Source organism: Microtus pennsylvanicus, chromosome 3 (genome assembly GCF_037038515.1).
Source record: "Microtus pennsylvanicus isolate mMicPen1 chromosome 3, mMicPen1.hap1, whole genome shotgun sequence".
NCBI classification, from domain to species: domain Eukaryota; kingdom Metazoa; phylum Chordata; class Mammalia; order Rodentia; family Cricetidae; genus Microtus; species Microtus pennsylvanicus.
In genome coordinates this window covers 145,730,694-145,745,374 of record NC_134581.1, presented here as the reverse complement: position 1 = coordinate 145,745,374, position 14,681 = coordinate 145,730,694, and the positions used below count along the sequence as shown (strand labels likewise).

General features: G+C 38.8%; 1 protein-coding gene across 1 annotated transcript in view; it reads right to left on the bottom strand.

Annotated features, from left to right (window-relative positions):
* The window catches only part of LOC142847385 (uncharacterized), a 31,101-nt gene extending 20,984 nt beyond the window's left edge, over nucleotides 1-10,117 (bottom strand). The window contains exon 1 of the mRNA XM_075968092.1: nucleotides 10,030-10,117. Coding sequence (XP_075824207.1) covers nucleotides 10,030-10,056 — 27 coding nt within the window. The 5' untranslated portion in view covers nucleotides 10,057-10,117. The remainder of the gene's footprint in view (nucleotides 1-10,029) is intronic.
* Nucleotides 10,118-14,681: the final 4,564 nt, after the last annotated feature.

Below are 14,681 nucleotides of genomic sequence, written 5' to 3'. Positions count from 1 at the left end.
CTAATAATTTCAAGTCACCAAAAACTCTTAAAATATAAACTGGTATAAGCTATGCAGCACTTTAGCTATAACACTCTGGTTATCTATGGGGAAAAAACCTTTACAAACTTATATAGCTACTATGGAAATCACAATGGCAGTTCCTCAGAAAATTGGAAATAGATCTACCTCAGGATTCTGTTGTACCAGTCTTGGGCATATACCCACAGATGATTCATCCTGTAGTTAGTTTTTTACTGTTTGGTTCTTTTGGGAGCCCACCACCCAGCTCCCAAATAAATCACATGAAGGATTATCCTTACCTATGAATGCCCAGCCTTAGCTTGGTTCTAGTCAACTTTTCTTATTTTACATTATTCTATCTACCTTTGCCTTTGGGATTTTACCTTTATTCTATATACCTTTCTTTACTTCTTACTCTGTGGCTAACTGTGAAGCTGGGTGGCTGGTCCCTGACATTCTCCTCCTTCTCTTCTTGGTCCTCAGTCCTTCTCTCTTCCTCCTTTTATTTATTCTCGCTGTCTGGCATCCCAACCTATCCCTCTCCTGCCTAGCTATTGGCCATTCAGACCTTTGTTAGACCAATCAGTTGTTTTAGGCAGGCAAAGTAACGCTGCTTCAGAGTTAAAAAATGCAACATAAAAGAATGCAACACACTCTTGCATCATTAAACAAACATTCCACAGCATAAATAAATGTAACACATCTTCAGTTAATGTTGTACAACATTTCCCCTTTTTTCTAAATAAAAAATGAAAGGTTACAACTTTTAACTTTCTCCACAGCTGCCATTTCTTTTCCATTAGCATTAAAAAAAATAAAGTTAAAAAACTACTATGCAATCTATATCTAGGTGTCTTAATTGCCCCTTTCTGTTTATTAAGCATATTTTTAAGGGGTCAGATAAAACATTAACTAATTAATCTTTATCAATAAAAACTGGGAGTCAGATATCAGGGGTAAAAACCTGAAAGATCAGAGAAACAGTGGAAGTCTATTGATATAAATTTAAGGTCAATTTTGTTAAATAAATCTCTGCTCTTGTTTAAGGTATTATATTTGTTCAGTTCATTTATGACAATGTATAGTTAAGAAATACAAATTAATGGATAGTCATTTATAATAGATAAACTTGTAGTCATGTTAGTTAGGTTTTCTAGATGTACAGAGATATATTTCATATGGATAGGTATTCTTCAAATCTTTCAAAGACATAGAATATGGCATTTTAAATGTTTTTAAAATTTATGCCTCTTCATGACAGTAAGACATGAATCCTTCTGGTAGCACCAATTATTTCAGAGGGGTTGATGGGCATTGAAGGAACTTATTATGGAATTTGCCTTCAATGTGACTAGGCTAGCCACTTGGGCAAGAAACTGCTCTTGACTGGATTGCTTGATGGTATGTTGTATAAACTGAACATGCAGGACCTAGAAAAAAGGACTAATATAAAGTTGCCTAAAAAAGGTGAGACATATCCTGCTTCATGAAAGAATCTGCTAGACATTCTGCAAGACACAGAAAAAAGGTGACTGGGAAAGTACCAATATAAGTGGAACTGTCTTTGAAATTTTCTGCTTCATGGAAAAGTCTACCAGACACTATGGGCCTCTAGACTGAAGATGGATGCCCTAATGTTACAGAAGAACTTTGGGTGACTGTCCAGGCAGCAAGATGTCTTCGTCAATTCTAGAGTTTTGGAAGTACTTATAATTAGTTAAGTAATATATATCCTTCTAGAGTCTTTGGTGGAGTTGAAGAAAGACCATTTTATTATTATAAAAGATAGATTAGATATAAAACTTTAGACTCACAAAAATAGAATACATGATAGAGTATTTTTCTTAATTTGCCAAATGTAAATGGACTAAATATTGTAACTATAATTCTTGCTTGATATGGTTTTGTTATATGTAATCTTGCTATATCAAAGTTAAAACCTTCTTTTTTATGTAGACAAAATTCCCCTCTGTATGCTGTGAATATGTTTTATTCCCATTGGTTAATAAAGAAACCACTTTGGGCCTATGGTAGCACAGAATAAAAAAAGGTGAGAATTCCAAGCAGAGATAGAGGAGAAAAGAAGGCAAAGTCAGGGAGATGCCATGTAGCCACTGAAGGAGACAGATGCTGGATGGAACCTTACTGGTAGGCCACAGCTATGTGGCAATACACAGATGAATTGGGTTAATTTAAGATGTAAAAGTTATTTAATAAGAAGCCTAAGCTATTGGATATGCAGTCTTATAATTAATATAAGTTCTGTATAATTACTAAGGGTGTGGATAGTGGGGAAATGACTAAACAACCTCTGTCTATACCAGGATATAATGAAGTTTGCAAGCTATACAGCATACACACAATTAATGTCTAAGTTCAAATGTCCTGTTCCTTGACTACTAAGGAATTGTACAAAGAAGCACAAATCAGCCTGAATGCTTCACTGCCTGAGGGAATGCAACAGTCTGTCAGGAACTGGGAGGTATATTGTGACCCAGGAACCATGGGCTTTAACCTGAAAAGCCCATGACACATGTCTTTCAGACCAACTCCATGGTTCCCTGAAAAGTCTACTGCCCACTAAAATCCTATGACCTTGACCTCCACTGTGTGCCATTACTCTCAACATTCCCTTCGTTTATGTCCTACAAAAACAGCTGATTAAGCTCTTTGTCCAGTTTTCTGATCTCTTCAGCATTCTTATAAGAGTCCATTTCCAGGTCCTTTGTAGCAACAAAATCCCCTTTGAATCCCATTTTTGTTCCAACTTTCTTCTATTGCTGTTATTAAATTATGCAATCAAAAGCAACTCAGGTGGTGAACATGTTTATTTGGTTGTTAACCCTATTTCACAGTTCCTCCTTATGAGAGCTTAGGATAGATACTCAAGCTGATAACTAAAGGCAAAACATGTGGAATCATTGTTTTCTGACTTTCCCTCTTGTTTTGTCACTGTCTTGTGCTCAGAGCTTTGTGCTCAGAGATATTGCCAACTCAGTGGAAGAGCCTACCTATATCAATCAAAATCAATACAATCTCTCCCAGATACCCTAATCAGATATTCTTATCTAGGCATACTCTCAATTGGTATTTACTGAGATTACTCTAAGCAATAACATTCTGATAGCTGAGGCTAATATGCAAGAAGATTTTAAGATCCAAGGCAATGTACTAATTATATCAATAACTTAAGCAGCAAAAACACAAACAAAGATAGATATGCCAGGAAATGAAAAGAAGAAAAAAAATTAAGATAAAAAAGATAAAACTAAAACTGTCTCTCCACAGAAACTTTCCAAACAAACAAAAACTCAAGGAACTCATAACATGAGAAATCTGAATAAGAAATTGGTGAGACCATTATTTTCCAGAAAATAAACAATATACTTAGATAACAATGAATAAAATCAACAACATAGATTGATAGCACTGACAAAGACACAAAGACATATTATGATCCTTTAAATAAAAACTAGAAGTTTCTAATCAAAATCAAACTCTAAGAAATCAGTGACTAGCACTCATCCTGTACACTTCTGTTCTTTATCCTTTACAAAAATAGAAAATGGCTTGGGTGAGGAGAGCTGTTCTACAAAAATTGGAGAGATTCACTTGAAACCTTCTCATGTTTTTTCATAGAAAATAGTTTTGACTACTTAAAAAAATCTCATTATCTTATAGTAAAGAAAAGGATGTCTGTTAGGATCATTTAGACACCATTTTGCTCCCCCTGATTGATGATTGCCTGTAGGTCTACAATCAAAGTGAGGAAATGAAAACATTTAAAAACAAAATGCAAGATCACAGATTTTTAAAGAATCTGTGGACACCTAGAGCAGCTTGTTTTACTCTAATTGCTTTATAAGTCACAAGCACTTTTGAAAACAAGTTTACTGCTGCTTTTTGCATATGTTTGGCAATGAGTGACAATATCTTCCATATATATATATATATATATATATATATATATATATATATATACACACACATATATATACATATACAAGTAACATACAAAAAGGGGGTTCAGATGCCCTGGATCTAAAATGCTAGAGTTATGAGCCTCACAACTTGAGTGTAGGTATCTGAACTCAGGTCACCTCCAGAATGAATATGTGCTGAGCCACCTGCCAACATCCATAATACCTTTTTTTCCAATAAACCAAAAGTCTCTCACAGATTAAGAATAAGAGCAACAAAACCTAAATAAATAAAGAAGTAAATAAATGGTATTTGGAAACATGATGCATCAATATTAAGATGATGTGTAGGGTAAATTTGCACCATAAATGAATACAGTGCAATGGCAATTCCCAAAGAATTATAACAGGAAAGCTATTACAAAGCTACATTCATATTGGAAGCACTCAGAGTAATCAATGGGATTATCAAAAAATAGTACACAGATTGACATAATATGACTTCTTTCTGGGTGGAGGTGGTATATACCTTTAATCCCACCACTCAGGAGGCTGAGACAGCAGGATCTCTGTGAGTTTGATGCCAGTCTAGTCTACAAAGTGAGTTCCAGGACAAGCTCCAAAGCTACAGAGAAACCCTGTCTCAGGGAAAAAATTACCATAAAGCTGATGATTCAAGAATGTGCATGATATTTGGGAAAGAATAAAGAGGATGGAGAGAAAAAGCCAAGAGCAAAGGAAGGAAAATATAGTCAGCTATTAATCAAAAGACCAAAGGAAACAGTCAGGAAACGTGTGATCCTGACCAATTTTACCCAACTACCTATGATTCTATGTGTATGGAAATTAAATAAAGTCTTCACAATTTTCACAAAATTACTTCAATGTGATCCTTAAACTGTTGTTTCTGACCTTCCAGCTACTGTTATTTCTTCCAGAGAGGCCTCATGCTCTAGAGCCCTCTCTGCAAAAAGAGATGATCTCCTGCTAAGGTTATGCAGCCCCTTAGACCTCCTTGTGTTTTCAGGTAAACCCAGACACACTGAAGATCAATCCCAAAACAATATAGAATAACTTCTGTTTCCTGTCAAATGGATTTTAGTGAAAGATATAGATTCTGCTCTATCTACCTGCCCAACACCATAAAAACCTAAGAAACCTCTGTAGCACAGAAACTCCCTTTGTCCCCTGGAACTAAACATCACTGAATTACACCATTGCAGCTGGTGGTAGCAGAAAGTTAGAAGCATTTTAATCCTGTATTGCTAAAAGACAATCAACATCACCATAGTTCTACCAGCTTTTAAACCATTTGAGACATTTATCAGACAAACTTGAAAGTAGACTGCAATATTCAGAACATCTAGGAACCAGATTATCAGTTTTCAAATTTTTCTTTCCACTGTACACCAAAAGCATGGCTCTGTATGTACACTGGACAATGAGATTACAAGCACAATATCCTACCATGCCAGGGCTGCGGAGTCTCCCTCTCCCCGGGAAATCCATACACGGGGAGGCTCAGAAGACAAGGGGCACTGCACAGGTCATTACATAGAGCAACAGAACCACAGCCTGGCTCATGGTCCATCCAAATCCCAGCAGAAATTACAGCTCAACAGACCTAATCTGAACACCCTACACTCACATGGCATAACTACTGGTCATTCTTACAACTCCTTACAACAAAAGTAGAAAAGAATCCTGGAAAGAACCTGCAAGCTACCTGCCACTATTATTCCTGCTTGCTAAGATGTCCAGAGTCCCTCATTGGCTAAGGCCACCCTGCTGGGCCTCAGAATATTTTCAGCTCCCCTAATGGGTGATCAGAGATCACCAGACGGCACAGTAATTCCTATTCTGCCCTTCCAGCCCAGTAGACAGGGTTCTAGACCAGAAAGTTTGTATTTTAGTAGACAGTCATCCACTTTCCTAGCACATATCCCATTCCTCATCCAAAGCACAGGGTCCTTTGAATACACCTTCTATTACACACTCAATGTGCAGTGCAGCCAACCTATCACGTCATACCTGGGAAATCCTGCAGCCAAACATGGGTCACATTTACAACTGTTGTTAAAGAAAAATAGGCCATGAATTAGAAGATAATAAGGGGTCATGGTAAAGCGTGGGGACAGGAAAGAGAATGCGGATATGATATAGTTACAATCTCAAAATAATATTTTGAAAAGTTGAAACAGGATTCATGGCCATGTGCTTCAGAAACTAGAGATTTATATTAGAGCACATCAAAGATTTCTCAAACCTTCCAGCTCTGGATATATATTTAAAACCAGTAAAATAACAGTCCTGTTAGGTGGGCTACATTTTACTCAGATCTATTTTGGTTGAACTACTATAACTATAGCAATTTGGTTTTATGAGAAGGTCAGTTCTTTATTTAGATTCTTGATTGCCCTGGCCTGTGGACAACAAGAAATGGCCATCAGGACATTTATGGAGCATCTAAAATTGATTACTGAATTCCTAATTAGGTAATTAGTAAATAGCTAAACATTGCTAATCTCAACTACTGTTGAAGTAGGAGAGTTCTCAACCACTGTCCTGTCTCTCACTTTCTGTACTGTGAATATACCAGCTTCAAGATTGACCTATGTACTCAGTTCTTGCACAGATCCCTCTTCATTTATAAGCAAGCACTAAAAGACTGAGATACTGGAGGTCACTCACTAGCTGGACTATTTTTCCTTCTCACAAACCAGTCAAGACTCTGTCCTGAAGGAGTTTCAGGACTATCTACCCAGCATTGGGCAGCAGAGGCAGGATTGGGTGTTCAAAGAAATTATCAATTACACAGCATGAGGCAACAATATTGTAAGCTCATAGTCTCCCACACCAGTATGGCACAGCCTCTCCCTCCCCCAGGGAATCCACACTCAACAAAGCTCAGAGGCCAAGGGCCACTACCCAGATCACCACACAAACTAACAGAACATGTCTGGATCATGGTCCATTGCTTTCCAAGCAGCTAATAGCTCAGCCAACCTGCTCTTCCTGGTCTGGGGACAGTGGTCCCTACATTTACCATGGCATGGCTTTGTGATCCTCCTCACATCTCCAATCAGCAGAACAAGAGAATCCTGAAAAGAACCTGTAAGCTACCTCCTACGGTGATACTGACTGCCAAGTAGAGTCCTTCATTAGCTAGAACCACCCAGCTGGGCTTCAAGACATTAGCAGTTAGCCTACGGGGTGAACAGAGATCAAATGTCTCAGAGAGCAAAACCCCTCCAGGTTTCCTTCCACACTATGGTGAGACAAGACCCTAATTTATAGTTTAGTAAAATCTTCCATTTTCCCAGAGCAATTCCTGTTCTTCCTCCAAGGCACATGGTCCTATGTGTACATATTCTATTACACACTCAATGTCCAGTGTAGTCAACCCTTTACTTCATAGCTGGGAGGTCTTGTAACCAAACCCAGGTCACATTCAAGCAGTGATTGTTAAACAAAAAGAGGCCATGGATTAGAACACAATAAAGGGTCCATGAGAACAGTTGGAAGCTAGAGACTGATAGTAAAAATAATGTAATTACAATATCAAAAGAATACGGTTAAAAAGTTCAAACAAGCTTCATGGTTGTGTGCTCCAGAGACTAGGGATCTGTATTAGAGCACACCAAGTACAACTCACATCATTTCTCTCAGGGTATACAGTCATGTTAGGCAGGACCACATGCTTTTACCCAGTTCTTCTAGTTTGCTTGAACTACTGTAACTACAGTAATTTGGTTTAATTATGTTTTTATATAGATTCTTGAATGCAGAGTTTATGGTGTGTCACTACTCATTGCTAATGACAACTACTGCCCCAGCAGGAAATCTTTCACCCTTTTTCTTGCCAATTCCCTTTTCTGTTGTGACTATGCTTGCTTTACAGTTGGTCAGTGAACTAAATTCTTACATCGGTCCTACTCCACTTGTAAATTCACAATAAAATCTAGAGAAGTTGGAGGGTACTCATTCACTGATCTATTTCTCCTTTCCACAGACCAGTCAAAGTCCATCCTGGTTAGAGTTGCAGGACTATCTTTCTAGCACTGGGTAGCAGAGGCAGGATTAGGTGTTCAAAGCAATTCTCAATTACATAGTGTGAGGAAAGCCTGAGCTACAGGAGACACTGATATAAACCAATTGTTCTCAATCTTCCTAATGTTGTGACCATTTAAAACAGTTCCTCCTGATGTGTTGAACCCCCAACTATAAAATTATTTTCACTGCTCCTTCATAAATATATTTTTGCTACTGTTATGAATTATAATATAAAATATCCGTGCTTTCTGATGGTCTTGGTCCAGTCCTGTGACAGGATCATTTGATCCCCCAAAGGAAGCTGTGACCAACAAGGTTAAGAAACCCTGCTCTAAACTGATATAAATAAATAAACAGCACTTAAGAAAGAATGGAATGAAATTCTTAAACTAGGAAATATTGAAAATATAGCAGTAATTCATCTAAAGATAATGAAGGTTAAAAATTATACCAATAATTGATGCTTTAAAATGATAAAAGAAAATAGAACATTTATCTATACTAAATTTGAAATGGAGTAGTCCTTTCCCTGAGAGAAAGAGTGCCATTAATAAGAGACTGTATGACTTTGTTCCATGTAAAATGTTAGCCACTGAGTGTTGTGATGTGATGGTGTTACAGTCAATTGCCTGTTTCTCAAACCTTTCAGCTAACTTAACAATGTCAACTAAGATTGTACATATCTGCATAGGAGAGCTCTCTAATTGGAAACTGAATACTTAGTAGTTCAAGCTATCCTCCCTAAATTGTACACCCACCAATTCTGTCTGTCTTCATTCACATGGAAGGAATTAATACCTGCAGGGAAATTACACAGAAAGTCACTCACCAGGCCCCATCAGTCCTTCTTTAGAATGGAGACCCCTACAGTGCAGTCTGTGACCTAGCCATTATCTAGTCTGTTTCCCCCTACAGTGAACACAGAACAATGTTCCTCCTCTTCTGGTCTGAAGGGAGAAGCCATGCTCCACACACAAATCCTTTCCCTATTCTGCAATGGACAGTCCACTATGTGACTCAAACACAATTTTAGAACTGTGTGGTAATTTTAGAACTGTGTGGTGCTGCAGACATGTAATCCAAGGTTTAGAGTGTTTAGTCAAGAGGAGAACAAGGACAATGCCTTGTGGGGCTACAGACAGGGTTCAAGCACATCTCAATCAAACTAGGAGACCTTGACTCAAAAACACTTTTCAAAAAGACTGGAAATTAATCATAGAATTAATATACGTTTATGGCACAGCAGGACTTAATGTTAGTTGTGACCCTGTAATGGCTCCTTGAACAGCATTTAGAAGCCAGTTTTTTAATGGACGATGGGCATTTGTGCTGGTTGTAAATCAGGCTTGTCTCCTTTGTGATGGGAATGTAGCTGGTTAATCCTGGGGACCAAACTTTTATATTTTATCATACTAATCTCTAACAGGTTAGAATACCATTGCCTTTGGGGTATTTGGGATGCAGCTCTCCCTTACCGAAATTCTATTTTGTGACTTAATGTCTCCTACGAACTGGTAATTCTATTACCATCAATTCTACGCTTCTACAATTTAGCAGTGGAGTGCTACTCTATACAAGAAATACTGTTACAAGCTCCACACAATTAACTCCAGATGGATCCTAAACCTAAATATTAAATGTTCCAAGTGAAGAACTTCTGGAAGATACTAGAGGAAACAGAGCTATCTGTCTTTGGCAAATCTGTGTTCCACTGCGACAATACTAGCACTAAGGGAGCCCACATGTCACAGTGAAGTCAACAATAAGGGTATTTCAAAGCACAGTCCCACTCCCAAATCTCTGAGCAGACGCAGTAAGGATAGTAAATTACTCAGAGGCTGCCAGCCAGCTCAGGAATTTCAAAGATCATGCAGAATCACACAGGATCACACAGACCCTGCTGGGGCATGGAGTACCAGCAGGACCAGGCAGAAATATGATTAACTCTGCATCTGGTCACCAGCTCCCACCCAGCTTAGAGGAGGATGCACCACACTGTCTCCCATGGCTCAACTAGCCGCTCCTCTCAGTCTGAGGATAATCCCAAGCTCACCACGTCATGGTTTTCCAGCTTGTCCATGCTCCCTGCTCAGCTCCCTGCACTCACAGTAGAACACACAAAACCACTGACGCCGAATTCTCTTCAAAGTCAAGCTTGAAAGTGGCCACCACCGGAAGGATCCTGTACAACTTCTGACTGGCAGGTCACCTGGAGGGCCTGATTGGCTAGTGAGTCCTGAGTGACAAGAGCACCTCCCATAGAGTTATTCTGTGCTTAAAGACACAGCTCAGCTGGTTGGTCATGGTGGCGGAGCATGCCTTTAATCCCAGCCCTTAGGAAGCAGAGGTACGCTAATCTCCTTGAGTTCTAAACCAGCCTGCCCTTTTTCAGGACAGGCTCCAAAGGTGCAGAGAAACCCTGCCTCAAAAAACTAAAACTAAATTAAAAAAGAAAGAAAGAAAGAAAGAAAGAAAGAGGAAGGAAGAAAGAAAGAAATCTGCAAAAGCTAGAAAGAAAGAAAGAAAGAAAGAAAGAAAGAAAGAAAGAAATCTGCAAAAGCTAGAAAGAAAGAAAGAAAGAAAGAAAGAAAGAAAGAAAGAAAGAGAGAGAAAGAAAGAAATCTGCAAAAGCTAGTTCCAGGAAAGGCTCCAAAGCTACAGAGGAATCCTGTCTCAAAAAACAATAAATTAATTAATTAACTAACGAAATAAAAATTTAAAAAATAAAAATTAAAGACACAGCTCAGTGGTTCCTGGCCCTGCCTTTCATCCCAAAGACCTTTTCTAGATCAGCAGAGATCTAGAAAAGATCCATAGCACGAGACCTTGGCTCCAATAGCAGACCCTGCTATCTTCCAGCTCTCCACAGGCACTGCCCATTCTTCTCCTTGACACAATGTGGCTAGCTAGCTTGTGTGGGCCACTGTTATATACTACGTCCCTGTCCCACAAGTGGAAGGATGCCCAGAATATTAACAGCTAAAGGGAGATTTAAAGATACAAAAGGAGATATTTGTTATGTGACACTGAGGTCAGGTGAACTGAAGATAATTTTTACCTGGTTGTCCCAGGGACTTCAGATAACCAGGAAAGAAAAGTAAGAACTAGATCACAGATTAAAAACAGATAATAAGTCTTTCTCCCACCAGAAAGCTGCATGATGCTTCCATTACTTTGGAGTTTCATTCATGAAATTCAGAACAAACAGTTGTCAAATGGATAATAATAAAGATTAGTCTCCAGGGAAAGTTGAATACTTAGAGAATAATAAGACAGGAAAAAAGTGTTTATGAGCACTAATGCCGTCACATCTTCCTCAATGGGCAGGTGAAAAAACCCACAGCAGCATTATTCAAAGTTGTCTCCATGAATAGCACTGGTAGAATGAATCTCTCCACGTATATAGAAAGTAGATTTATTAGAATGTCTTACAAGCTGTGGTCCAGGTAATCCAAGAAATTTGAAGATTCTAGTAGTTGTTAAGTTCATGAGGCTGGAGATCTCAGCTGGTCTTCAGTATATACCAAAATTTCAAGGAAGATGCTCGTAAAGAAATGAGCTTGGTAGCCAGAGCTAGGGCAAGTGGACACAGAGAGAGCTTCCTTCTTCAGCAATAAAAAATACAGAAATAAGTTGTAGAAATTAAGGGTCCAGTCCAGAAGTGCAAAAATATAAAGTTGTAAGCAAAAACACATTTTAGAAAGAGAGAGAGAGAGAGAGAGAAAACAGAGAGAACAGAGAAAGAGAGGACAGAGAGAGAGAGAGAGAGAGAGAGAGAGAGAGAGAGAGAACAGAGAGAACAGAGAGAACAGAGAGAACAGAGAGAGAGGAAACAGAGAAAGAGAACAGAGAGAGGACAGAGAGAGAGAGAGAGAGCTGCCAGCCACTGTTAACCACTAACAAACACTTTCTGCCTTAAGAGCATGCATCCTGGCAGCCACTGTGTACAGAGGTAAACTTTTAACAGTCATTTCCTGCCTCCCAGCTTTTCAGCTAGGCAAGTGCTGGCACAAAAAAAAAAAAAAAAAGTTAGCTTCTAGATATTGTCTCTATGGGACACTCTACTTGTATTCTAATTTTTAACTGTCCCCTTATGTAACTCTACTCTCTTCTGCCTTACATTCTCTCAGGTGCCGTGAAAAGTGGCTGTGCCAGCCACTAACTTTCACAAACACTCTAAGTTAGCATTCTAATGCTCTATAAACAAAAGTTGTAAAACTAACAATGTAAAGTGACTTTAAGCCTGACCTCAAGGTTGTAAAAGCCCTTTGACACACACCTGGTGCTAGATTTTACTGTAGGAAGAGGCTCCAAACCAGCCCTCAGGGCCACAGTTTCAGAAGCCGGCCTCTGGCTGTGATCACAGGTATAGGTGACAAGCTTTGTGTGCCCCGTGGTGGTTTTTTTTCTTTTTCTGGAATAAAGCTTACTTCTGGTTTAATAGATTTTGGAGGTCTATCCCACCATTATTGTGTGACCACCAAACACAACAAATATTCCTTATACATGTAGGTGACACCAGAAAGTGTGATCCAGATTTAAGGCAGATCTTAGTCTTTGTTTGATTGGGGTTTTTTTTCTTTATTCTTTTTTGGTGTTTTTGAGACAGGGTTTTTCTCTGTTGCCCTGGAATTCATTCTGTAGATAAGGCTGGTCTCAAACCTAGAAAAATCTGACTCCTTTAGCCTCCTGAGTGCTGGGGTTAGAGGTGTGCACAGCAACCAAGTATCTGAACATGGATATCACTTCAAATGATCCAGATTAAAGACAGGCCTTTAATTTTAAAACCTTTAGAAAAATCCCTCATTGGTATACCCATTGGATTTTAGTTAATTCCAGATGTAGTCAATTTGGCTTCCAAGATTAGCACCACAACAGTCAAGACAGAAGAAATAAGAAAAATTGTTACCTCCAGGAGACAGGGAAAGCATGGGAGTTATTTCCAAAACAATGCTTTTCCAAAACAAAGGAAGCATGTGGATTTTACTAAGGGAGTCTACACATTTATTTAGAGTTCTGTCTATTCCTAAGCAGGTTCAGTTAACAAATCCATTTATGAATATGATGACAATATAAAAGTGGAGATGTTTAGGGACATTCTCACTTCAAAGTCATGTAGAAACATATAAATTATAATAATGCTGGAAAGAAATGTCTCTGATATGTTTATCTTGTACCACAAGTGTTAGTATTCAGGCATCTGTACTGGTCTGCCCTTGGGGTGGTGACAAGATATGTCCTCAGCTTCAGTCACTAAGATCACCTCCTGTGCACATCAAAGGTGGGCCTTGTCCACTTCCTCTCTTTCCCTCTCCCTCTCCCTCCATTTCTACCTTTCTCCCCTTTTTTCTTTCTCTTTCTACTTCTTTGCATGTCTCTGTCTTTTCCCCCCATCTCTCTGCCTCTCTCTTCTCTTCTGCTGCTCCTTTACCTAAAGACTGGTCTCCCCAATTTTTTCACGTTCCCTTTACCCTAATAAAAAATCCCTCCTTGTGAGCTCTCTTTTTGTGACACTTTTTAAATTTACAACAAGGTCTTAGCTGAAAATCAGGTAAACCACACAGTGAAAGAAGATTGCTTTGGAGCCTATGTGACCTGTCAATCTTGATGTTTGATCTAAAAGATAACTGTACCAATGCCACACTTCTCACAGATACAAAAGAGAGAGAACATAAATAGAAAATACTTCAAGGAAAGGTCACTTAACAGCACTGTGTACTCTGCTCTTAGATGGACGGTTATGATGAACTCTGTTAACCTCAGAATAAAGCTGCTTTCACCTCTGAGCAGGCTGCCTCAGCAGAAGACCACAACTGTTTCCATGCAAGATCAGGAGTTCATTTTAACTAGCCCTGGCTGCTGTCTCAGGACTGTGACATCACTGTAGAGAATTCTATTCTTTCCTTTTCTAACTTTAAAAAATAAATAGTTGTATGGGTGTTTGGCCAGCATATATCTGTGCACAGTACCTACAGAGGCCAGAAGAAGGCAGGAGATTCCTGGGCCTGGCATTACAGCAAATGGTTAGCTACCATGTAGGTTCTGGGAATGAAACCTTGGGATCTGTAACAACACCCAGTGCTCTTAATTGCTGAGTCATCTCTCTAGTCCCTCTTTTTATTTAAAACTTATATCCATAATGGTGAGGGAGGTTCCTTCTGTCTATGTGTTGATTTTATTGGTTAATGAATGAAGAAAACTGGCTTGGTCTATAGCATGGGAGGAGGAAGGCAGAGTTAGGAGAAGCCATGGAGCTGCCAGAGACAGATACTGGTTGGAATCTAGCTGGTAAGCCACAGTCACGTGGTGATACACAGATTAATAGAAATGGGTTAAATTAACATGTAAGAGCTAGCCAATAAAAAGCTAGAGCTAATGAGTCAAACAGTGATTTAATTAATACAGTTTTGTGTAATTATTTTTGGTCTAAGCTAGCCGGGTGGCCAGGAACCAAGTAGCAGACTCCATACAATACCATAAAATGATAATTAAAAGATATTGCATCACTTTCCCCTTTTATCTCTTCATTCCCTCCTTTCCCAATCCCTTCCAATTTCTTCCTTGTTAAGTTTGGGTGAATAAGAATGCTGAAACACATGAATACAAACTGAAGAATCCATTTTTGTTGATTGTGCATATATGAATAATTGGCCGATCATGTTGTATTGGATAAACAGTTAGGGAGCTCATCCCTGCCTGAGACTT